Source organism: Ascaphus truei, chromosome 1 (genome assembly GCF_040206685.1).
Source record: "Ascaphus truei isolate aAscTru1 chromosome 1, aAscTru1.hap1, whole genome shotgun sequence".
Lineage (NCBI taxonomy): Eukaryota > Metazoa > Chordata > Amphibia > Anura > Ascaphidae > Ascaphus > Ascaphus truei.
The window spans coordinates 92,053,309-92,080,941 of record NC_134483.1 but is presented as its reverse complement, the minus strand read 5'-3'; the positions used below and the strand labels follow the sequence as shown (position 1 = coordinate 92,080,941).

At 42.7% G+C, this 27,633-nt stretch overlaps 1 protein-coding gene across 4 annotated transcripts in view; it reads left to right on the top strand.

The window, feature by feature from the left end:
- ARHGEF28 (Rho guanine nucleotide exchange factor 28) overlaps window positions 1-27,633 on the top strand; it is a 265,058-nt gene that overhangs the window by 107,762 nt on the left and 129,663 nt on the right. For all 4 annotated transcript variants that reach the window (XM_075591696.1, XM_075591714.1, XM_075591705.1 and 1 more), the window contains exon 7: window positions 19,335-19,404. In XM_075591696.1, the coding sequence (XP_075447811.1) occupies window positions 19,335-19,404 (70 nt within the window). The remainder of the gene's footprint in view (window positions 1-19,334; window positions 19,405-27,633) is intronic.

Here is a 27,633-nt window from a genome sequence, read left to right as displayed (position 1 = left end):
CTTAAAATAAATTAAATACATTAACCTGTCTAATTTCTTCTTAGTCACCCTGTGTTTAGCTCATTAAACCTGCTACTGCTATTAGGTCCTATGACAGACTGAACCCGCAATCTGTTTAACAGGGAGGTTTTGTGTTTGTGTCTGTGTGCTGTGCATTGCTCATGTCCAGTCAATATGAAAATATAATTATCTTGGATAATGCAGGTGCAAGAAAATGCTTAGGTAGCTAGCAGGAAATAAGTGTTGATCAAATCGATGTTAAGCGTAGAGATGGGTGAATGTGGCACAATTCAACCAGCACATTATTTGCAGAGTTTTTAACAATATTCGAGGCGCGGACAAATATTTGTATGCAAAGATGTTGTAAACAAATTCGAGCAACATTATGTAATGCTGCTGGTGGCCACCATCCACACATTCGATTCGCCCTGAGAAGTTCCAGGCTAGAACCCATATCTCAGGTCTGGAACTTTGGGGCAAATCGAATGTCGGGTCAAATCGAATGTAAGAATAGTGTCGGCTGGCAGTATTGCCTACATTCGGACGAAGGGGCAAAAATGTCTCTTTTTTTCAATCGAGCCGCAAATATTTGCCCTTTGCGAATAAACGCCATATTCACGGCAAAGTCCAATGTTGGTAAATAATTTGTACATCTCTAGTTAAAAGTTCTCTGATTTGCATTGTCATGATTGTACGGGATTCATTTTCTTACATTTAATGCCGACTCATTTAGATCAGTTAAGATGCTGTCAGGAACTTTTTGTATAAAAGGGGAAAATAAAAAAAAAACATATTAATAATAATATTTTTTTTTAGCTACAGTATATATATATATAGGGGCTTATATATTAAGGCAAATATGTAGCAATTATGGGCCAAAATAACTGGACCATATGTATTTAATATATATATTTATATATATATATGGTTTTATTTATATAGCGCTAACAATGTACGCAGCGCTTTACAAAGTTACAATACGAGGTAAATTAAATAGAAGTAGCAGTGTTAGTTCAGTTGCAAAATAAATGAATACTTCAGTATTAGGTGATACCTTTTTTTTAATTTGAACTAACAATTGATATTTTATGACAAGCGTTTGTGAGATCTCACTCTTCCTCAGGTCAGCAGTACTGATTTACACAGACTCCATCAATCCGTATCGCTGACCTGAGGAAGAGAGGAGAACTCTCGAGAGCTTGTCTTGTAATATCTATTGTTAGTCCAAATAAAAAGGTAGCACCTAATACTGAAGAATTCAACGCAAGGTAAATAAATTACAAACAATGGGGATAGGTGCAACAGGTAAATAACAACATAAGGCAAAGGGTGACCTGCCCCAAAGAGCTTACACTTGAAGTGATAAATAAAGTGATTAGGATTATTTTGCTTAATACGTCATGTGAACTTTTTTGCCCCAGAATTGCCCCACTTGCCGTGACATATATGGGGGAGACTTATCAATGGAAAGAAAGTGCGCATAGAAGTTTGTTTTGATGCATTGTTCCATTCTCTGTTTGCATTTGCGTGAAAGTATTTATTAAATGTGACGCAAATTGTTAGCCAGAAACGTTAACCCTGCCTCCGACCTGGTGCATTTTTGTGCCGCGAATACATGGTACAAACTTAATATTTTGCTGGAAGACAGAATGAAACACTCACATACTATAAGAAATGCTCCTTAAAGGTACAGTCCAATGTAGAAAAAAAATGCAACAACTTAGGGCCTTTGGCCATTGTCTCAAGGTGCCGTTCTGGCTGTTTTAGGACGCATATTCCCATTAATGTTAAGGGGAATTGACCCCTTGAGTAATTGGCTTTTTTTACAAAGGCTTCAATCAGACAAAAGTATCTGTTTGACTTATTTGTATCATGTTAAAAATGAATACATTGCATAACTCCAGGAACCCTGGATTTAAACATATTTCTATAACTTGTGCTAGCCTCACAATTACTTTGCAAACAGAGAAAAAAAAGAACAATTTACTTGTAGCCTTGATGACTAATAAACAGTCTTACTACCAAAAGACTTAAGATAAGGACCATTAAACCCACCGAAAGCAGTTTCTTACCATGGGTATGGTAAAAGTAAGCACAATTTTACTTTTTGTTGCCTGTTTTTTTTAACTGCTTTTGTAGAAAAAGGTATTAATCGGCTACAGTGAGTTTATAAAACATGCCGCTGTTCCTTGTTCATTTTTGTCTTATGAGAGGCTGCCCCATACGAATGAACCTTTGCAGCGCCTGGATGATGTGCCAGGTACGTAATGGGCCCGTACGTGTTTTTTTAGGGGGTGATCGGGCTGACTGCTCCGATGCAGGCGCCAGCCCGATCTCCATGGAAGTGTTGCTCCCTCAACTTCTGTTTCCAATATTCGGGGGGGCCTGGTTTCTCCTGCAGCGATCACTAGACCAGGGAGAGCCGGAGATCTAGGTGTGCTCTGGGGCCGCCAGAACCCTGGCACTAGAGCTTAATGCACAGGTCTGAGTTATCACTGTTTATTTCTGTCAGCAGTCTGAATGATCCACTTTGCAAACATAGTGCAGTCAGATTTCGGCAATAGAATGAATAACTTGATATTAAAAAATACCACAGTTTATATATGTACATAAAAAGGAATGTAGTTACTTGGCAGGTGTACTGGTGTCGGGTTATACTGCTATTGTTTTGCTACCTTCAAGCAGCAAAACTTGAGGGTAGTTTAGTGGTAAGAACACTGTCTTTGAATTGGGTAAAGCGGGTTTGTGTCAGGTCCTTGTTACACTGGGCAAGTCACTTCTTCTGTGCCTCAGTCATCAAAATCCGATGTTATACTCTTTGGAGCAGCGACTCATTATGCCAGAAAATTATATGTCTTGCCACGTTGTCGGCACTATATATTCTTATTATTATTACGTCAGTGATCATTCAAAGCCTTTGCTTTTGATCTGCCTATACACAGAAGTAGTTTTCGTCCTTAAATAGCTTTTGCCTGAAAAAACAAAGTTTAAAATGTATTCGGAAATACAAGTTATTTTAGTCCATGTTTCATCCAAGAGTTGCTCAGCACTCTGACTGTACGACAGTCATTACAGGGGCATTACAGGGACATTACCACTCCCAGATTTCACCATGCCCAACAAAAAGAGAAGCAACAATTATTATCCAGGCTGTCCAAAATTATGAACTTTAGCAACTCCTGTCCTCTCCATGATAACCCACTTCTAAGTCATCACTTAACCCTTTGTATGCCCCATGACATTGTGGCTACGTCATGCTCTTCGTGTGCTCGTCTTCTAGGGGCGATCATGTCAGGAGCGCAGAACGTGGTCTGAAACGCAGGGAAATGGAAAGGGACTCCTGTTTACAGATGAAGGGATAACGCAATCATGTGAAACCTCTGAGGAATGGTCACGTGATCGCGGTTTCCCAGAAGGGCCATGGCCCATCCATTAACAATAGGGTTAAAGTAGCTCAGGGGTGGCTAACTCCAGTCCTCAAGGGCCACCAATAGGTCAGGTTTAAGAGATCTCCCTGCTTTAGCACAGCTTGCTCAATCAGTGGCTCAGTCCACGACAGGAGTTGGCCACTCTTGAAGTAGCTTCGTTCCCCCTCAAATCAATTATTTTATAGGAAACAGGGGCTCCCTCTGAGATAAACCGTGTCATTGAAAGCTCCAGGGACACAGCAACCGCTGAACTATTTATTTTTTAACTTTTGCCAGTACTTGCAAATAAAAGCAAAGATGGCTGCGGGCTCACCCAATCGGCAGCTGCAATGTCATCTCACAATGATGTCACAGCTTTGTATTGGCCGCCAGAGTGAGGCTAAACCCAGTTTCCATAGTGTACCTCCTCGCCAAGAATTCTTGCAAGGGAATTTAAAAATGAAATATCTCCGAAACCTCACGGCTTGAAATGCCGCGGACTAGCTCCTGTTTCTAAAAGTAAAATAGCCGCATGGATAATGGATTAATAACTTACACAATCCACACACACACACACACACACACACACACACACACACACACACACACACACACACACACACACACACACACACACAACGTACACATACATATACACGCACATACAGTATACACATATACAAACACACATACCACTGCAAACCTGTTGCTCCCGGCAGCAGGGACCGTACACACAAAAAGTGTGCGTCACATGCACGCACGTTCGCACAGACGTTCGCACCTACTATATAACAAGCCTAATGCTGTACTAAAACAAACAATGTTTATGTTCTTGGATACAAGAAGTAAAAATATAACCCTGCCCAATGTAAGTGTCCCATTATAATTTATTAAGCCTTACAAGGCCAGTTGCCCCTCCTCCCCCAATGCTTTCCTGGGCACACTGGCAGCAGTCACTAGTTGAATGACACTTTTGCTGACAGTCCCTTTCATTGGTTGTAGTGATGTTATGTCTACACAAGATCTAAATAGACTGTGAATTATACATCCTGCCACTAGGGGGCTCACATACCCAGATGTCAGGAATCATTGATCCTAAAAATGCGTGAAGAAAACACCCGTAACCCATTTTCATTCTCATCTTTTCTATTCATTTTGTTGATTTCCTAGGTGGGTGAGGCACGATAGCTGTGTGGGTGCAGATGGCTGCACAGCAGAGTCATTTACTGCTCTCATTATATACAAAGGATTATCTGTTACATCAACAAGATTGTTCTCCATAGGTGAAATAATAGTGTGCAGATCTTTCACACCTTACAGATCATCTTCATATGTACTTTACACTTGTGGCGTTTCAAAAGCTTTGTACCCACTAATACATCTACTGTATGAAGAAGTTGTGCAATCATTGGTACCGCAGCCTGGGACCAATACAGCACTCAGAAGTATTCAGTATATCATTAAGTAGGGGTAGAGTTTGGGCAGGAATCAAGAGCGGAGTTGAATTAAAAAAAACCCAATAGGCTCAAATACAGCCAGTGGTGGATTTAACATTTTGCCGCCCATATTTATTTATAGAATGTTTTACCAGGAAGTAATACATTGAGAGTTACCTCTCGTTTTCAAGTATGTCCTGGGCACAGAGTTATGATGACAAATGCATGGCTTCAAATACATAGTTACATTAAGTGAACAGGGTTATACATTCTATACAATACATTGCATGCACAGTAAGAGATAATATATGTTACAGGCGTATGTAACAGTTACAGACCAGATTAAAATTTGAGACAGCTTTAGTTTTGAAAGAACTTAGACTGGTGGCGGCGGTGTCTAGTTGTGGGGTTCAAACAGGGCCGGAGTTATGATGACAGATACATGTTTACAAATACATGTGTGGCCAGGTTCCCCTCTGGGCTCTTCTTGCCCCTTTAACTGCGGGAGCGCTGCGGCAGTGTAGTGCGGCTGCAGGTGACGTGCGTGCCGCCGGAGTCATTGGCGGACCCGGCGGCTAGGCAGAGAGGTGGGGGCAGTAAGCAGGGAGCGCTTCGGTGCTCCAGAGGCTCTAGCAGGGGCTGCAATGTTGGGACTGGCGCCGGCGCAAGAGACACATTGCGCACGCGCAGACCAGTGCCCGATCACAGTGGCCATTTGAGTGCTTTGCGCATGCGCAGAGACACAGGAGCAGAGGCGACCATTACCAAGAGGGCTCTGCGGGGACTACAAACCCCAGGATGCACAGGGGCTTTTAATTAGGTGGTGCACAACAGCCATTAGGGCTGAGAGGATCTCCTGGGAGCATAGGATACATTTGGTGCGCTTGAACAGCCCCGCCAGTCGGAGCTGGGACAAGGAGAGAGTAGGGTGTGTGTGCAGGCCATAGACCCCCATAGGCCCCAGCTAGGCCCCGACTCCCCTGTAAAGTTTGTGGCTGCTATAGGGTCAGACCCTTAGAAAGAGACACTGCGCCATTTAGCATTCATAGTGTCAGGGACACAGAAGGACGTCGCACAGCAGTTGTGGCCTGTGGTCTGGGACCAGACCGCCACCGCAAGGTACAGAGACTATCTTCATGGTGGGACCCTCAAGCTGGATACCACCCCACGTGGAAGCGGACACCATCGCGGACAACGTCGCTGGATCAGCAGATCCTTGCGTTCAGTTGGTGCTACCGTGTGTTGGAGCACCCGGCAGGTTTACCACCATTCTACAAGTGCATCAACTCTAACACTTATTGTGGGCAGTGTTGTTACACACACTTTGGGTGGGTTGGCTCCTGTGGACACCGGGTGGTTAGGTGCCCACAGCATCTCTGTACTTTGGGGTAAACCCCACCGGGCTGTGGACACGGTGGTTGGGGGCACTGTGTGGGGGTATGGCCCTGTGAGGCCTGTGTTCTGTTATTGTTATTGCCTGTTCAGTAAACCTGTTATACCATTCTAGTGTGTATTTATTACATTGTGTCCTGTGACAGGGTTATTAACATTGATAGGATCCCTCACGGGTGGAGGCGCTGTCACCAGACGATCCAGGTACACCCCAGGCTCCCAGCAGCGGAGGTTCAGGCCTCCTGTGAGCCACCGGTAACGCACCACACACTCAGTAGCCGCCACATTTCCCATAGGGTGGGGGAAAAAGCGCTACACATGGTTAAATTAAGTTATCTTGGTTATACATTATCTATAAAGACATTGCATGAACAGTTTAACATATTTTATCTTTTAGGCATATGACACAGTTACAGGCCATACAGCACTTACATTTTTGTCACCCGAGCCATCTCCTCCTGCAGCACCGCCCCCCTCCTCCTGCAGTGCTGCGGCATGAAATGATGCTGCATCATCATGGGACATCACTTTGTCATGGCAACACGTCACCATGTGACGTCGCCACAACCCTACAGAAGGAGGAGGGCGACATGAAGGAGAAGGTAAGAGACATTTACAGAGGCCCCACGTTCTCCCCTGACAATCAGTAGGGAAGAGAGCGGGGCCTCTGAATGTGGGGAAAACACAGAAAATGTTCTACGCTCGGGCCTAATGGGAAATACGCCACTGAATACTGATATTTAAAGAACTGTCAGAGAGATGATTATTGGCATAAATAACATTTACAGACAGCATTCAAATTGTGTTAGAAGAGGTAGGATAGGTATTTAAAATGTTAGAGGAGCCTGTGTCAAGGAGCTTACAATCTATAGGCAGGGTAAGTTGACATTGGAAACAGGATGAGATGGTTGGGGGGTATTGGAAGCAATAGAGCAGCTGTAGCATTACCAAACAGCACTCGAACGGCAGCAAACTTTGGACACCCTTTGGCTGCAGAAAAATGCCATCCGCCTTTGGGGCAACACAGATGTAGACTGATGGGGTTCTAAATGAATTCAGCTGGGCTTTGAAATTCCTTTATCCAGTCATAGACTCTGCAGGGGGTGGAGGGGACGAGTTAATGTTTACATATATGGATATACTGTACAGAGCCTTAATTAGTTCTGACCGTTCATGACATAATTCTATTTTTTGTGAAAACTGTCAACATGTAAGAAGTGTAGATTAGTGCCTACAATGTCCGATTGTTTTGTTAAATATGTTTATTGAAAATACATGGGCTATAACAATAGTAACAACGTTATTGCCTAAAGACTTATTATTCCAGTTAACTATCGTTAAGACAAGAACTACATACAGTAGTACACATAATAAATTCAAACAACAGATGTTTCCCCCGAAAGGCAACACAATCCCATTCTGAATTTGTAAGGTATGTTCCACCTTAAATTGAATGGTTGGATGTACAGCTTATCTTCCTATGTCTGTGACGGGGCTGAATATAATGGAGACGCACAGAGGAAGTGTGTAAATAAAGAAATAAAAGAGAAGTCAGGTCATCCAGTCACTTCTCTTTAGAGCTGACCTCTCTATATGAAGTTGACTGTGCTGTTTCCACCACTCGCCACTGTGGCAGCCCAATCATGAATAATTAGGTGTGTCACTATTTCCCTTCTTTGAAAATGTGTAACGCTACGTAGCTTGATCTAGTGTCCAAAACTTGAACCTACATATTTTCATGTATAACTAAGGGGGGTAACAAAGGGGTCAATAAACAAGGAGGGTTATACTAAGTCTGGAGTTTGTTGTCAATACAAGTGAATTTAAAGACTAAGGACTACAGTATTAGAGATATGTGTTTCTAACAAATCTTGTGAGCTTTTATAGGGGGAATATGTCCCTTACCATGCTAATTATTTGAGGCTCCTTTTGTAGCAATTAAAACTTCCGTCAATGTATTTGTTGAATTGTTCTATCGTTGAACAGGTTTTTAGAGAAGACTTATTCAGGGATCACATGATACTTGTAAGACCAACATAATTTTAAGGATTTTAGCAGGGCCGACTTGATGGCAGTGCCGTCGCACAAAGCCACGTAGTTACAGGGGGCCCGCGCTCTTGCCCACAACAATAAAGCTGATTTCCGGGAGAGAGCGCAGCGCCTCTGTAACTGTCTCTTACCTGTTCGGTGGCATCTCCTTCTTCAGTGTACCCGTTATCATGGCGCTGCGACGTCAAATAGCATCGTCTTGCCATGCCAACGTGGCATCACATTGTTATGATAACGTGACACCATATGGCACTGCGTTGTCTGAGGAGATGCCATGCCAGACCAGGTAAGAGGCTCCGCGAAAACCCTGCACTGAGCCCCACAAAAGAACAAGCCGACCCTGGTCTTATGCATCACTCGCCAAAAAGGATAACGTCAGACGAGTGACCGCGCATATGGACCACATGATCTATTTGTCTGCAAACCTCTCCCACTTTTCTTATGGCAAATTTAACATAATGGCCCATATTTATTAAGCAGTGCTATGCCATAATAAACCTCCGGTGCAGGAAATATGGGTTGTTATCTCTGCTATTTTATCATTCAAACAAGATGGGAAAAAAACCGACATTTTCAAATTTGCTTCCAAGAAACGTAAATTGGCATAAATTATAGAATGCTAATCATGCATGTTGAAACATCAAAACTATACAGTAAATTAAAACAACTACATTGCGTACAATGAAATATGTTGCACATTTTGTTGTAGAGAAAAGAGGGGTGTAACTGGGCGCTCCTATAAGTAATGGGTAGTAAAGTGCAAAGTGCAAACCAACACAAATAAAATATTATTACCCAAATATAAATAAACGTATTGTAATACAAATACCTCAAAATTAATACTGGGTTAAACCTTCACCAATTGAAAGTGCAAACCAATAATATACAATAAGTGAGGTAAGAAATAAAGCAGCTCTAAACCCTTCAGTTGGAATGTCCTCTGCTCCCAAAGTAGTCAGTAGTCTTCCAGGTAAAGGGGGCGCTTGTTGGACACGTGGAAAATTTGAAAAATAGAGACATACAAATAATGGTGTATCCAATAATAAGAGTGGTGTTTATCTAAAAGAATATGTTGGTCCCACTCACACATTGCTTCTAGTTAGAAAGGCATATCAGAGATCCACCTCTCTCTTATGGGAGCACTGCAATGGTCCCTCCTCTGAAGTGTAGGTTTGTGTAATCCAGTTATACAGTAGCTTGTAAAACAGAGAGAACTCACAATGGTGTAATATATTCAAACTGAATATATATTGCACAGATACAAATATTTCACTCCCATTTCATTTAAATGTAATATTCTTTGGAGAGGACTCTTTAGGGGTCCTTGGCGCTCTGCCGGTCTCTGCCTGCTAACTACTTCGCATCCGTATACTGTACGTCACTTCATGTGATGGCTCTAATCAGGGCGGAAGTAGCCTTTCTTGACATTCGGCTGCCAGCACTTGGATCTCAGGTCCTCCCAGGAAACAGATTCAACGCATTTCACTAGGCTTCGTCAGGAGCCATCGTCATCATTTTTGTATCCTGGAGCTAAATCCTCTGGCATCCTTCCTGATATTTTCAGTGACCATGCAATAGTGTACTGTGTAATGAAAATTAAACCGCCCCATTCAAGCCCTAAAGTTCTCCTCACTAGAACATTTAAAAACTTTAACCCACAACAGTTTCTGGATGACCTTACCAACTGCCCATGGCACAGAATCGATTTAATTCCCGACCCTGATTCTGCGCTCGACTATTTCCAATCCGAGTTCTTAAAACTCTGCGATACCCATGCTCCACAACGCAAAATAAGGGTACGGGGGGCCCACCTTCCATGGGTTACACCTGACCTTATAGCACTCTACCAGTTCAGGGATGCCTTGTGGAAAAGCTACAAAGTAACTGGCACTACCAAGGATCTCAATCACTACAGATGCCTGCGGAACGTGTGCACAAGGCAAACAAGGTATGCAAAAGCACAATATTACTCTGACAATATCCACCAAAATACATCAAACCCAGCTAACTTCTGGAAGGTTATCAACAATATATTCCAGCCTCCTAACCATCAACAACCAAGTAATATCACTAAGGGGGATACTACTCTGACAAACCCCACTGACATTGCAAATGCATTCAATGATTACTTTGTGGGGTGTGCCACTAACTTATTAGTGAAACGCAGCACAAACCCCAAACCTGAATCTCATCCTGGGAGTACCCCTATAGTCCCACCCCCTCCCAACACTGCCCACAATTTTCAATTTAGCCCAGTATCTGAAGAGGAGATTACACAAGCGCTCCTCAAACTAAAACTAAGCAGCCAATGTGGACCCGACTTACTACAATCTAGGTTCCTACGACTTGGTGCCCCAGCCATTGCCAAACCAATTGCGTCCATAGTCAACTCTATCCTGTCTGCAGGCCATATCCCTAAGACCTGGAAAACTGCCAGAGTTGTCCCAATCTTCAAAAGTGGGGACAAAAACACTGTCTCAAACTACAGGCCAATCTCACTTCTCCCAATTCTATCCAAACTTATGGAAAAATGTGTCCACTCCCAAATAAGCGATTTCTACACCAAGACAAATTTCCCTAGCCAGTTCCAGTCTGGGTTTCGTCCCAAACACTCCACCGTAACTACCCTGCTAAAAGTTTGCAATGAAATCCATGCGGAATGGAAAGGGGACAACTCACTGGTGCAGTATTCCTAGATTTTGCAAAGGCTTTTGACACAGTTGATCATGTTATCCTGCTTAACAAACTCCAGAGCTCTGGAATAGGGAAACATGCTTTAAACTGGTTTCAGTCCTACCTATCAGGAAGATCCCAACATGTGTCCATCTCAGGCTCTATCTCCAACCCCCTGGATATCACCAGTGGTGTCCCGCAAGGCTCTGTTCTGGGGCCCCTACTCTTCTCAGTGTTCATTAATGATCTTCCCACAGCTTGTAAGGAAGCCTCAATACACATGTATGCAGATGACACAATCCTGTATGCACACAGCCATAGCCTCTCTGACCTTCAACACATACTTCAGTCTGACTTTTTGAGACTCGAAAACTGGATTTCCCAAAACAAACTGTTTTTAAACACTGACAAGACGGTAACAATGGTATTTGGGACCAAGACTAAATTTGTAAAGCTTCCAGTGACTGAGCTCCTGATTAGAACCAACGCTAAAACCACCCTAACACCTGTCACTAGTTTTAAATACCTGGGCTTATGGTTTGACTCCCACTTAACATTCGGGATGCACATTGATACTCTGACAACCAAGACCTATGCCAAACTAGGGGTACTTTACAGGAACAAATCCTCCCTAAGTCTCCTGGTCAGAAAGCGTATTGCACAGCAGATGCTAATGCCAATTATTGACTATGGAGACATAGTATATGGCTCGGCTCCTCAAACCCACCTTAGCAAACTTGACACCCTCTACAATTCAATTTGTCGTTTTGTTCTCCAATGCAACTACAACACACATCACTGCGAAATGCTCAAAGAACTAGATTGGTCATCACTAGAGTCTAGGCGCAAAGTTCACCTTTCCTGTCTCACCCTCAAATACTTTCTGGGCAAGCTACCCAGCTACCTGAACAAGCTCCTCACCCCTACCACATGCAGTACCTATCACCTGAGATCAGACTCCAAAAGACTATTCATGGTCCCAAGACTCAACAAAGTATCCGGACGTTCCTCCTTCTCCTTCCGTGCACCCCAAAACTGGAACAACCTACCAGAGACTCTCATATCCACCACCAGCTTAAGTTCTTTCAAATCTAAGGCTGTCTCACACTTTAATCTGGTCTGTAACTGTTTCATACGCTCATAATATATATTTTCTTTAACTGTGCATGCAATGTCTTGTATATAATGTATACCCTGTTCACTTATGTAACTGTATTTGTAACCATGTATTATTTTGTTTTACTCTGTGCCCAGGACATACTTGAAAACGAGAGGTAACTCTCAATGTATTACTTCCTGGTAAAATATTTTTATAAAAAAAAACAAAAAAAAAAACCCTGTTTTATTTCCATTTTCTTTGGGTAGCTGCCTTTGTTCTGGGAGCTAGAGCACATGTAATAGTTTGCATACTGTACTACCTTGATGTGATTATTAGTTCATCATAATAAACAAAGATTGTACTTGTACTTATGGCTCCACTAAATTATTTGAGTAAAGAAAACTGTCATGAACGGCACCAACAGTGAGCACGTGACTTGTGTATGTGACCAGGCTTAATACACACAGGCATCCAGCTGATGTATTTATCTCACCGCAGAGTCCGTAAAATGCATAACATCAATCCATCACAAATATCACCTTAAACTCTCTGCCACCCCCAAGGAGGAAAAAAGACTTACCTCTAGGGTCCTTGGTCCTCTATTTACTAGGGAAAAAAAGATTAACGCACAAAGACCTATTGTAGCAAAATGTGTTCGAAAATGCAGTTACTCTCTTCAAAATATGCAAAGTTCAACTAGGGCCCGGAAACAATACTTACAACATTTTAGATTTATTATACAAAAGTAGTACAGTGCAAGTTACAGAAAAGAATGTTACAAGAAACATACAGTACATATATGCAGACAGTTTATTAAAATAACAGAGTAAAGCAGAAAACCTATACGTTACCAATACACAACATCAGTTCCCTCCCAAAAGAGGCCTTTGGAGCATGGAAGATGAGAATTCACGTGTCTTGTTGGCATAAAAACACACATTGTTGAATTCTACATTTCTATCCCAAATGCATGGTTTTTATCCTGAAAAACTGAATAAGCCCACCTTCTGGGGCATATCCTTAACTCCCCCTCATTAATCTCTTGTGGCATTTTTGCTTGGAGAGAAAATAAATTTTTTTTAATAAAAAATGCCTCAGAGCAAAATATGTCTTATAACTCTATCCCCGTAACTCCTAGAATATTGGGACCAATCTCATTACGTTCAGTTGAGTTTGCCATTGGCAAAGAGATTATCCTGGAGAGGTTTCCTCTTAAGTTTGAGAGACAAACAGATATCTGACATCTGTAGCTAAGTCAACCTGCCCCACCTGTCTTATTTCATATCAAGCTAATTAGCTGAGCTCCCTTGTCATAAATAAATCCTTCACATCCTTGTGAATTCTATAGAATCCCAAATATCTTATATGTAGTAAACTTAATGAGACATGTGGAATGTCTTCCTGGCCACACCCTCTTCAGTTACTCAGATTACTTGAGGAAGTTCTTTTAAGGTAAATTAAAAGGGATTTGCTTATTTCCATTGTCCACAAAAGTTGTGATTCTAGGGTTTTCATCAGCCCACAATCCCAGACTAGGTTTGCCCTTAGATAACTCCACTTCTAGACAAACACCGAAAACCAGGCTGGGGTCACTGGCCTGACCCGCCATAAAACAATACCATGTATTTTAAAGATGCAACTTGTAACTCAAATTATCCTTCTCTGTGCCTGATTATTACAATACTGAATATTTGAATAGTCTCATGACAATAATAGTGTGTTTTTATAAAACTCACAGCAGGTGTACTATTTATTAATCTTCCATTATCATTGAAAATGCAAAAATGCTCACAGCGTCTTTTACAAGAATGACATTGTCATAGCAACACGTTGCCACACGACACTTCAGGAGAAGGAGGGCGACGTTGCAGGAGAAGGTAAGAAACCTTTACAGAGGCCCTATGCTCTCTCCGGCAGTCAGTTTCATTGTTGTGGGGAAGAGAGTGGGGTATCTGTAACGACGTTTTTGGCGATCCGCCGATACGGCGGTACCGAGAAGGGGGCCGCCATTGTTGCGCATGCGCAGAATGGGCTGGTCCAGGGTCACGCATGCGCAGAATGAGGGGCTTTGCCGTGTTGCGCATGCGTAGAACGGCGCATTGCTGGTCTGCACATGCGCACATAACGAAAATCGCCGGATCCATTTTCCAGCGATTTTTGCTTTGCGGCGGGTCCTTGGAACGGAACCCGCCGCATGACTGGGGCCCTGCTGTACTCATGATGATCGTTGTTAAACAGTATTGTATTTTCTAGGTACGTGCTGCTAAGGATTAAAATCATTGCATTACGAGAGAAGCTCGCGGATTGGACGGTTGGGGCTACTTGAGACTGACAGCCAATACCAGGTGATCTTGGTCTCCTGACGAAGCTGTATGTGAAACGCGGAAGTTGCCACGCGTAGAGAGAAGACCACCCTGCCGTATTGGCTGTTGCAGCATCTGAGGACGAGAGCGGTCACGTGTAGCTCTCGTCTGGAGGGACTGAACTCGGAAGTACTGTGACGCGCCGACCGGAGGATTCGCCGAGCGCAGCGTTCACCCCGGTCCTGCGACGTCACACTTTGGCATAATCCCTCTGCCAGAACTCTGCCTGCCCATTACATGCCTTATTAAAAGGCTTTCTTGTAAGTGTCCATTGCCTAGCGCTGCTGCGGTTCTTGTATATTCAATATATCATCCGTTTGATAGATAGTGTGTGGTAAAGGCGCCACTGCGCATGACAGAACTCCACAAGGTCCCGGATGATACAAAAAACTTTATTGGCACATTGAACCTTGAACTGTTTCTGTTGCTTTTATGGGTAGATTTGTCTTGGAGCAAATCTTTACTCTGTGATTGCCTTGTGTTACACACCATTATTTGAGTGAGCCACGGGTCCTGTTGATCTGTTTTTCCCCACAGAGTTGCACTATTTTTTGTATGTTATGTTTTATTGTTCATGTTGCCACTGGTGAATCGGGCTCCCTGACTCTTCCCACCCTACCAACACACCCCAAGGATCAACTAGGAGGATCCGGTGAAGGTTGAGCTGCAGTTTATCACCGTTTGTATAGAGCCTTCTTTATTTATTTTAAATTTATTTTAAGTTTATTACTGCATTATAGCTTTTGACTCATACATCTGTGGGAGCGCCTGGTGAATTTCTGTTTCTAGGATAATTTAGGCACATACTTGAAAATGAAAAGTAACTCTAAATGTATTTGTTGCTGGTAAAATATGTTATAAATAATAAAACAACATTTGATGTCCCTAAATGTACATTGACTTACTGTGTAACTGCCTATCACAATCATAACCTCGTTCTTATACAATAATTTTCATGTACTGATTCTACTTTTCCTATGCAACCATGCATTTGTGAAACTAAATAAGAATTAATAGGTAAATCAACTTTTATTCTCGACTTCTTCTGTTGCGCAATCTCAATCTTAAACAATCTTTTATAGTTCATCTTACATTAATTTAATTGCAAATAAAGACATGGAAACAATTGAAAGAACTACATGTTGGGCCGCAATGACCCTTCATGAAGTCAGTGACAAAGGGCCGTTGTGGCCCAAAATGTCGCTCTTACAATTCTTTCCATGTCTTTATCTGCAGTTAAACTAGAGTAAGCTGATCGGTGAGTTCTGTTGACGCCTTTCTTAATCTGCTATTGTCATTGGGGACCCAGGGGGTGATCTCCAGTTTTACATGCACCTCTATTTCCTGGTATGCTGTGAGGTGACATCTCACCTCACAGCACCCCCTCACCTATGCTGTTCACCCACTCTGACCTTGACATTCTCTTATGGGATTTAGTTGCTTTTATCTTTTCTTGAGACAGACAACTTCTCCTATTCTTCTAAAAAAAAAATGTTGACCAACCTAAAAAAAAATACCAGAATATATCAAATAAATAAGATGAAGTTATCTAGATATATATTGGGTGTTGCAGTCCTCTCAAGGGGAAACAACGTGGCGGTCTCAATCTATGGTGTCACTTGGACCAATAGGTAACTGTTGTGGCTTGCTATTGGCCTGCGTAACCATGGGGATTTAAAAACCAAGAAGTACTGGCGCTACCTTTACCGGTAAGTATCTCAGGAACATGGGATGCCCGGAGATAAAAATATCTAGTTTCACCTCCGAGGACCATGTGCTTCTCTTCCTGCCAAAATAAAAAAGGAGGGGTGCAGGTGTGGGGGCAGCTGTCCCAGGTGTGTTGGTGGAGGTCCCAGCCATGTAGCCGTGCCCCTTGAAGCCGCCTCGGTCCTCTTTTGTCACAGGGAGTTTCAGATCTGTTGCTTTGTTCCAAACAGCATTCTGTCTATTACTCAGAATGCTGTGACAATAATGTGTTACACTTAATAATATAATGTTACATATCCGCGGCAGCAGTTCAGATTGCAGCACAAAGTTAGAAGGCGACCATTTAGTTAGGCACACAATCAGGATTTTGACAGATTTATAACAGGAGCACCAAACGATTGCCAGCTTAGGTAACAATGTAGAATTATACATTGTCGCATGCTTTACGTATACAAATAAGAAAAATAGAAAAAAAAAGTGTAATGTAGTATTGTTGCTTTATGCATCCTAGGTAATTAAATAGTTTAGGACGAATAAGCTCCCACATCATTACTCTTTGTATGTTATCATGATGTTTGCAAAATAATCACTAATAGCAAGGCCTTCTAGTTCCTGTCTCCAGGGAAAAGACCACCATGAGTCATAGGAAGCAGCTCATGGCATGCCTACACCTGCAACTTGTCCTGTCATACATACTACTTTTCTTGTTCTGATGAGTTATTGTTCTAGTGCATTGATTAATTTTCCTGCTTACCAACTGTGGAGGATTATTGCAAAAGTCACTGTGATGTTGGTTGAGGAAATCAACAATTTCTAATTACTAATTGATGAACCAGAGCCAAACTAACTTTATAAGAATCTAGATTCTCAAAACATAACAATGAATGATGGATTATCTCATGTTAACCAAGGTCCTATACTGTAGCTACTAAAGCAGTGGTTTTCCACCTTGTTTTGGTTAAGGAACTCTATAATATATTGGGAAATTATGCAGAACCCCAACCTTCTCTAATAGCGCGCCTAAGATCAGATGCAGTGTAAGGAACCCCAACCCTTTCTAATAGCGCAGTGAAAAACAAGAAAAAACAGCGCACAACGCATATAGTGAAGTAAGTTCAATAAAAAAAAATTATATTAAGTACAGGTAATATATCTGTGTACATCAAGTAAGATTAAACAGGCATTTCATGTACTCTGACATGTTACCAGACGCCAAGAAGCCAAAAGCAGCAGGAACAGTCTAATAGCGCGCCTGAGATCAGATGCATTGTAAGGAACCCCAACCCTCTCTAATAGCGCGTCTGAGATCAGATACATTGTAAGGAACCCCAACCCTTTCAAATAGTGCATCTGAGATCAGATGCATTGTAAGGATCCCCAACCCTCTCTAATAGCGCGTCTGGGATCATACTGTATGCATTGTAAGGAACCCCAACCCTCTCTAATAGCGCGTCTGAGATAGGATACATTGTAAGGAACCCCAACCCTCTCTAATAGCCCTTCTGAGATCAGATGCATTGTACATTCTTCTGTAGTTGGTCTAATTTTCAAATGACCTGAAAATTGCTCAGACCCTTTTAGAGATGCCCGGGAAACCCAAGGGTTCCTAGGAACACTGTTAATAAAACATTTCACTAAAGTATGATCTTGAAATGCCACATAATACTGCCAAGGCACTTCCGGATTTGAACTTATTTTGAACTACTATACAAAGATCATTGGATATCTTAACTTAAAAGATCACTTAAATTATGGTAATACAACTCATGCACCAGCTATAAAACTCGGTAGCAGAGATTTTATGAATTAAAGTATTACTAGCTTTAGTATCAGGGTTCGCCCGGGGAGCTGCCGGCACATCTCCCAGCGCTGCTGCCGCATCTTCCCTCGCTGCTGGCACATCTCCCTGCCTCCCCTCCCCCCTGCTGCCGGCACATCTCCCCGCGCTGCTGCCGCATCTCCCCTCGCTGCCGGCACATCTCCCCGCCCCCTCTCTCCCCCCACGCTGCCGGCACATCTCCCCGCCCCCTCTCTCCCCCCACACTGCCGGCACATCTCCTCGCCCCTCCTCCCCCCTGCTTCCGGCACATCTCCCCGCCCCCCTTGCTGCTGGCACATCTCCCCGCGCTGCTGCCGCATCTCCCCTCGCTGCCAGCACATCTCCGCGCCCCCCTCCTCCCTCCCTGCTGGCGGAACATCTCCCCCCACTTCCCCTCCTGCTGCCGGAACAGCTCCCCGCCCCTCCTCCCCCCTGCTGGTACATCTCCCCCCCCCACTGGTACATCTCCCCCCGCTGCCGGCACATCTCCCTGCGCTGCTGCCGCATCTCCCCTCGCTGCCGGCACATCTCCCCGCCCCCCTCCCCCCGCTGGTACATCTTCCCCCGCTGCCGGCACATCTCCCCGCGATGCTGCCGCATCTCCCCGCGCTGCTGACACATCTCCCCACCTCCCTCCCGCTGGTACATCTCCCCCCACTGCCGGCACATTTCCCCGTCCCCTCCTCCCAGCTGCCGGAACATCTCCCCATGCCCCCTCCCCCCTGCTGCTGGCACATCTCCCCTCGCTGCCGGCACATCTCCCCGCTCCCCCCTTCCCCTCCATTGATACATCTCCCCCCGCTGCCGGCACATCTCCCCGCGCTGCTGCCGCATCTCCCCTCGCTGCCGGCACATCTCCCCGTTCCCCCTCCCCTCGCTGGTACCATCTCCCCCCCGCTGGTACATCTCCCCCCGCTGCTGGTACATCTCCCCGCGCTGCTACCGCATCTCCCCTCACTGCCGACACATCTCCCCGCCTCCACTCCTCCCCCTGCTAGCTGGCACATCTCCCCCCCCCCCCCGCTGTCACATCTCCCTCGCACATCTCACATCACACACACACAGCCCCGATCCAGCCAAGGACACGCCCCCTCCCTTAGTAGCCACCCCCCCTCCCCCCACTCCTGCTCTAACATTTTTGCAGGACACCCGATGGAAACTTAGAATGTCGATAATTTGGGAGCTGAGTCATTGGAAGCTCAAAATAGTTGCGTTGACCTACAAATCCGCAGCACAATGTCCAGTAAAAGTTTTGTTGTGCTACGTTGTGCCGTTTGTGAGATTTCGATGCTACTGACATACAATCAAAGAAACGGAATAACAAACTTAGAAATATAGTATAGATGTACCAACAAGTTCCTAAGGTATGAATCTGTTGTTTTCTTTCAGGTTTTAAGTCCAATTCAAGATCGAAATCACGGAGAGCAGATGCAGCTTAATGAAGCAAGCACAGAAGAAGGTACAATTTAATGGCACAGCATTTGCTTGTAATTCTCTTAAAAACAGATGCTCACTAGCCTTTTGGTTTTGGTTCTGGTTTTGCCTAAAGTCAGTTGTTTTTTGTGTTGGATTAATAAATGACGGCGAGAAGGAAAGCCTACGCTCTATAGGGAGGAAATAGCATGTGTACACTTGTTCTCGTGATATTTCTCCCAAGCCAGAAGCGGAACCAGATTTTTGCCTGGATTTTGCTTCAGGATCAGACCCAATGAGCATATGACCTCTCCCCCACCCACCACCCTGACTGGCGTATCTCTACTGTTACATGTTATCTTTTCAATGCTTGAGGAGCCTGATATTAATTGTTTTGTAATGTGCTCCAATGCACACCAGGACAGGTGTAAACAAGAACTGACAGCTTCTGTATGTAACGTGTAATTGAAATAACTGGTATTATCTGATTACCTGCACTTGTTTTTCTGTTTATTAGAGGAGCAGTCCCCCTACTCGTTTTTATTTTCACCCCCATTTTACAGGATGGGAAACGGGAGGGTCCCCATTTTCAGCTCTGGGGAGCCCTCTATTCCTGAGATATTTCCTGGTGAAGTTACCGTGTTTAAATCTCCCTCCAGGGAAAACAAAATGGCAACCAAACATCAGGTCAATATGAAGCTACAACATCATCAGTTGTGGTTTCCTAGTGGCCATTTAAATTACCTTTAAAACCAGGATGTTTCTCAGTAACCGGGGGGAAGAGGAGAGGGTGGAAAGAGTGTGGTTCAGCTGTGAAGGACACCCACCCCAGTTAGTATCCTGTAAAAAGTGGGACTTAGGGGGGATTGTGCCTTTAACCCTTTAAGATTACTAGGACGTGGCTACTACATCATGGGTTCTCAAACCCTGGGTACCCCATGATGTAATAGCTATGTCTCCCCCCCAAAACTTAGGCTTGTTTTTAGTGGAGATCGTGTAGGAGTGCAGAACGCGGTCTGAACTGATGGCGGACAAAAGTGGGGATGACTCCTTCCCATGCACGCTGACCCTGTGGCCCCTTCGGCACTGAACAAAATGGCTTTGTTTAATGGAGGCCAATTTCAGCTAGTGAAACATTTCTTGAGTGTGGTTGTGGGGACAGGGGTGCATGGTCTATTACTATCACTACTTGTGTTTTTGGTATATGAAAGGATTTAATATTTTGTTTGCCTTTTGCTAAAGCATACGGTCCAGTACAAATTGGCTACAAAGCCATTCGTGTGCCCTTGTGTAGCAAGATTATGATCTTCACCATTGAATCATAGAGCTCTTCAGCATTAGCTTTATTGAAGTTATTACTAAGTAATGTATAAAGGTAGAATTCTAGTCAAAGTAAATAGTTCACCTCCAAGACAAATATTGACAGATCTCTTTGTATAAGATGAGATAAAGCAGTTTACCTAACTAGGTAATTTTGGAGCAGAAGATGCATAGCAAGCCATTTTCATCTTGAATCTCATAGCATTAATGTATCAAGACCATTTAAGAACACACAAAAAGAGAAAAGGACCAGGTGCTCCAAAGGAAAAAATGTGTATGGTTTACTGTGGTAAAAGTAATAATGATGTATAGCATATTGCAACACACAATATGGGAGCCGCCTCTGTGGACCTGTTTAAAAAATGAATGTGCATCTGTATTCACATGTCTCTCTCCAAAAGCCGTTTACTGGGATAAACTGTGAGGAGAGATCAGTAACCACCATAAATTGAGCGATCGCTGAACATTCCCTACACCAGGAGGGGCCAACTCCTGTCCTAAAGGGCCACCAACAGGTCAGGTTTTAAGGATATGCCTGCTTGAACATAGGTGACTCAGTCAGTGACTGAAGCAGGGATATCCTTAAAACCTTACCTGCTGGTGGCCCTTAAGGCCTGGAGTTGGCCGCCCTGCGCTACACAGTCCAGATAACCAGCGTTAATACAAGCATGAGGAAATATATACAGCAACAATTCAGAGGCAATCTGCCTATTTATTGTATATAGAGGTACACACGACCTTCCGGAGAAACTTGATTCTTTCTATATTTCTTGTCACATATGAAATGATTCACATTTGGAATCACCCTGGAGCCATCACAGGTGGCTCCAGGGTGTGCAAACCACAAGAGCAGCGTACTATCAAAATAAGAGATAGGGACGAAAGGCATACAAAAACCCTCCAACGCGCTTCGCTACATTTTTCTTTTTGTATTTTGATATCAAGACAATTTACTCTGGTTTTGAACAATGTGCGTCAGCTTGCAAGTTGTGGATTGTCATCAGAAGTTCAGGAGAGATAGCGTGATCCATACATTATAAGTGATAATGAGTAGCACCATCTTCTATGTCTATCTCTTTATGACCTTTTAATAGGGTCAAAAAAATCTGCCACATCTGAGATGGTGGTAATCTTCAGGACTAATAATCTGAATCAAATGTAAGAAAATCTCTTACACTTGATGTATATGCAAGCAGCAAATGGTTCAGTGCAAGAAAGGATTTTGTATCATTATTTTCAGTGTTACTTCCTGTGCTTTACACTCACATACCCAGAAAAAACCTGTTGCACTATTAACAAAAACAAAACCTTGTACCACTACTTAGCACCTACAATCCCCATCTTGAAACTCTATAAGGCCTCGTCCCCACTGCTTACGGCTGCACCTGACACGAACAAAGAGATGGCCCTCCTGGGGCCGGCCCCAGTCAGTGGGCGCAAAGCGCGATGGAGCGACCGCATGTAGGGAAGACAAGAATTTTCTTTCCGTGCGGCGACGGCGTCACATGGTTGACTGTCAACCAATGATAGTGCAGATAGTTTTAACCAACGAGAGGGAAGGGCTGTGCTGATATGTGACGTCATGGCCGCACGCGTTCCATCGCGAGCCATAAACCACAGATAGCGGTGCAGCGGCGTGTGCATCCAGTGACTGGGGCAATAGCCTTAGAGTGCTCTCTTTGCCTTTTATTTGAACAAATAATTAACACCATGCACTCTCTCAATCCGTTTTGATAGCACAAGTCTTTATAAATTGCCCCTGTTGTTTATAGCTCTGAAGGGGTTAATCAAAGAAGAACTTTTAGTAATGAATAGTTTGTTGTGGTTGCAAATGTGGAGCCAGTGTTACTTCATCTCACTCTATAGTGAATTTCGAAAAGCGCACTGAAAATTATTAATTCCCCTATTGTTCAGTAAACCAGTGTTTCTGGGTGGGCTTAAAATCCAGGTCAACAGAGCTTCAAAAAGGGAATTGCTCAGGGCTAAAGATACCATTATCTTTTGAAGGGCTTCCTATCAATAAGTGGTTTCATTGCCATTCATTGTGTGTAGTGCATTCAGGTTAATGTAAAGTGATATACTTTTACTAGCCGAGCAGGACATGTCTGATACAAACTTAATTAAACTTTATAGATTACAAAATTCTTTACTGAGCATGTAAATTCAACTGTACCCTTAATTTTCTGGATTCCTAGATTTCATGTCTCTATTGGAAACTCAGCTTAAAACAAAAGCTGTCAATTAATATTTCTTGTATAGTGGGAATTCTATACATGTTGGCATGTTTATGTGCTAATAGTGAATAAAGTATATATTTTAACTAAATATTGTATACCCGAACATATAGCGTCAATCTTCCCATTTTTAGATAACAATATGTTTACAGAATCAGAACCAGGAAGTCCCCTGGAGCTATCCGTGCTATTTCTAGCTCTGGGACCCACCGGTTTCCAATATATTTACTGCTTTATGTAATATTAAAATCTAAGACAGCTGCTGGGGTCGTTTAACATGTCATGCTCTGATAACATTGTGGCTGTTTATTGGCCAATGGGAGTGAGGCTTGGATAGCAGCCATATTTAGTTCCCAAAAAAGGACAGAAACACGGGCACATAAAAAGGTAAATATCTTGGGAAGCAGGGGCTCCCCAGAACTAATACTATCATAATTCAGCTCATGGAGGGGAGGGGAGGGGGGTCTTCTCTTTCTTTAGTAAAGTATCTATTCACTTATATACCTTCCAAACCACTGCTGAGGTGCCTGGGAGATATGCTAATTTAAATATTCTTTACATTTTCAAATGAGTTTATTCGCTCAACCTCTATCAAACGTATTGACAAATTATTGAAAGTTTGAGTGAATAATAAGTGATCTTGTGCAGGTACGCACATCCTAAATAGGGATACAGAGAGAAAAAGGAGGGGAACAAGTAAAGAGAACATATGTAGCATACTGTAGGTACAAAGAAATATAATCAAGGTGAAATGGAGGTAGTATAGAACAGAATATACCTTAACAGGTAATCATGTGAAACCCATTACTAATCATTTTAATAATTTATAGTTTGTAGTTTTATATATTTACTGTATATAAACCAAGTAACTATAGGGCTGTAAGATACATATAAGGACAATGAAATTAAGAAATGTGATCAAGTACCCTGAGTTCTATAAACTCAGAAGCTGCTATTGACATGAAATCTGGTTGCTTCAGGGCGTACAGAATCAGCCCCTTGAATGCCTACAATCTATTCACTTCAAGTGAGAAAAATGCCACTCCTGTATTTTCAGACTTACTGTATAACACTTACATTTGTTATCTCTGTCATCTCTTTTCATAAAAGGGCACATATTTTGGGTTATAAAAAAGCTTCTCCAGTGACCATGCTAATTTTTTTTGCAGTCTATTTGGGGGTCAAAGTGAACTTAGAGGCAGTCTCATTTTGAACAAGTTAAATGTAGTTGAATAATGCTTTTAAAAGTCTGGCAAGGATAAGTATTTCGATAATTTTTGAAAATATAAATGTTCTCATTTGTCACATGCTTTTCAATGTTTCTCAGAATCTCTGTCATATCTCTTTTATAAAAAGAATGCTTATGGGACTTAGAACACCCCAAGCAAATTTAGATTATGTCAAAGTGTCTAGGAGGAGGAGGGAAGTGACCGTTGAGCCCTGCACTGACCATTTTCAGTGCATCCTGGTCTTATTTCTGTACCTCGTCTAAATGAATTTGGGAGATCAAAATAAACAATTAACTTTTGCTTGATTTATTGTTCCTTAGACTACAATTAGTCTTAGTATTAGGAAAACTGTATTCTTTGCAGGATCATGCAGGCACTATTTATTGGACCAACAATATCATTGACACATAAACGAAAGTGTACATACAGCTCATAATGTTTTAAGATCATGCAGATCACATCTGTTGATTTTTATACATGTTTCCAGCCTGTTTTAGTTTTGAAGCATACCATTTCTTGTTAGTTTTCGTACAGTATGCCAAAAACCCTGTAAGGACAGTCGAGAAGATGAAAGGTAACGTAACTATTGCACCATATTCTTTCTTCACAAAGACAACATATGTAAGTCTGTGAATAATATAAGTCAGTTGTTGCTATTTTATGTATAACGTTATGGAAAGTAAAATTACCGATGCCCATTCACCTGGAAGCCTTTTCCTGGTTTTCATGTTGGAGAGCATATTATGGAATATGCTTATGATTGTAGCTTATATTTTCTATCAGCACTGCCATTACTTATCTCGGAGTTATACCATCTCGCATCTTCTGTTTATCACTTTTTACATGTACGGTATACATTAGATTGATCTACTGAAGGTGGACCCTCTATATTTAGCAGATAACTGTAAATTCCAATTATTTGGGATTGTCTTGGCTTCGGTTGATGCAGTGCTGGGTTGACCAACTCCTGGTTTTCATTGAACCTGTATTGTTTGTACTGTAAATTGCAGTCAAACAGAAGGTGTAGAGAGCTAAAATAAAAAGCAGACGATGGGTTGATTAAGAGTTGAGCTGAAGAAGCGGCTCAGTGAGTAAAGGCGCTGACTCTGAAAGCAGGGGCTCAAATCCTGGTGTCGGCTCCCTGTGGCCTAGGGCATGTCAGCTTATGTGCCTGTGCTTCAGGTGTCAAAAATTAGATTGTATGTGCTATACAAGTGTAACGGATGCTCGCCACAAACGGGACGGAAACGCATGGTCGACGTGGGGATATTTAAACACCGACCTGTAGCCGCGAAGCCGCGTCCGGATGCGGGACTCGTAGTCGATGGTAGCCAGATCAGGGTTGGAGAATGCAGGATGGTCGAAGGCAAGCCGAGGTTGAGGATTGGAGAGAGCAGGGTAGTCAACGGTAAGAAAGGCAAGGCAGTAGTGCTTGTAACCAGCACACGTCACAAAGGTTTATGTTCAACTTCCTGGTAGAAGGACTGAGCCTAAATAGCAGGGTAAGCCACTCAGACGCAGGCCTGGAATCAGGCAGGGGCCAATCAGGTAACTGGAGCTTGATGGGGAGGAGCCTACGTCTGATCCTCACAGTAGCCTCCCCTTCCCCTCCCCTCCCAACCCCCCGCCACCAGCACACGTCACAAAGGTTTATGTTCAGCCAACTGCCTGGTAGAAAGGCTGAGCCTAAATAGCAGGGTAAGCAAATCAGGTGCAGGGCCGCACAGCAGGCAGGAATCATGCAGAAGCCAATCAGGTGACTGGAGCTTGGTGGGGCGGAGCCTGCGTCTGATCCTCACAACAAGAAAATATTATTATTATTGACCAACTGTGGTATTCCTCAGTCTGGATCTATCTTGGTAATTGCTGTCAAACAGAATATGTAGAGATATAAAAAAGCACATTTTATAAAAAAAAAATGTCCTGTCTCCCTGGCAAAGCAGCTCTGATGTGTGTCACATAAGGATAGAAGAGTATAGTTTGGACCAGGCTACTAGGGTTATGGGACAAATCTTTTGCCATTGCAGAATAACACATTTTACCATATCCATCATAATGTAGTGCAGACTTCTACTAATTAAATGTGTATGTTTTATTTAGAAGGAGTTGTACATCATATATTTAAACCTCCCTTCTTTTGCTGTTGGCTGCTCAGAACCAATAGTTACTACGATAGTACAAAGTGAACCTTCATAACATCTCAAGAGAAGACTAAAGATAACTCAAAAGCTCATGTACAATTCCATTTACGCAGAACTGACATATTGCTAAATAAGACTTTGTAGTATTATAACCATCAAACAAAGTTTGCTTCCCCACCTCCCCCCACCCCCCACACTTCTTTGTAATCTAAATCATCTGCTTATGTTTTTACCTTTTAGGCATTGACTCATCCTTGAGCGCTATTAGCTAAAATAATTGTAATGCAATCCGTTGACCTCTAATGTATTTATTCAGTTATATCACTTATGATTAAGTTATTCTAGTCACTGCTCATGTCACAGGATTTCCCCCAAGTGCTTTGTCTTTCTTTTCAAGTTTGGCCTCATGATTCTTGTATTGGTGACTTCCCTCTTCCTACTGGAATGACCAGTCTTGCATTTTAGGATGTACAGTAGGAGCTTGCACATTGTATGGCTGCATTTCAGCCCACACACACAGCCATCTTGTTTCCTGTTATTTCTAACTGATGTAACCCTGCTCGTAATTGAAGTTTTGGTTGTTTGTTCCTAAATAAATTACTTGAATGATGAGAATGTTTTACCAATATAAATTCTTAAAATCAACTCTAGAGTATTTAGGGCTTTATGGATAAGATATAGATATGATTCCATGTAGCAACAATTCCTTGGCCTAGCTACAGTTGCCTATAAAATGGGTTTGCACCTATTAACTACCCATGTTCTATTGATCTCCAAACACTCATTTCTAGGTGTGATTTACAGCTGCAGAAAGGAGAAGAGTGTGTACACATGCATTCTCGTGGTTTTTCTCATTTATGTAACCTCGTCTATAGAGAGCTGCCCAGCACCTGAGACGAAAGACATCCTAAGACGCCTTCTCAAGTCTATTGGACTTTTTTTTATGATGATAGAACCATAAAACTGAAGTGTGCATTTTCACAAAAGTGCACTTTTTTCAACATATACATTATATTTATTACATATATTTTTCAAACCGTTTTTCCATATACTTTTTTGGGGGTACAATTATACACATTTATTCACTCAATTTAAACATATTTCCATTGTCATTTTATTTTGACACTTTTATTGAGGTCCCTCTGAACTGTGCATCCATCTTGTACCTTTGTTGTCAATATATCTCGGTTTGCTCCAGTTTTTGCGACGTGCATCTGCCTGCGATTTAGGTAATGTCCATTGAAGGAGTTACATGATGCACAGATTATAATGAGATGTGTCAAACGCTGTTTCTCTGTGCGTCACTTTTGTATCTGCTTCTATTTGCATCAAATACAAATAAATACACTTT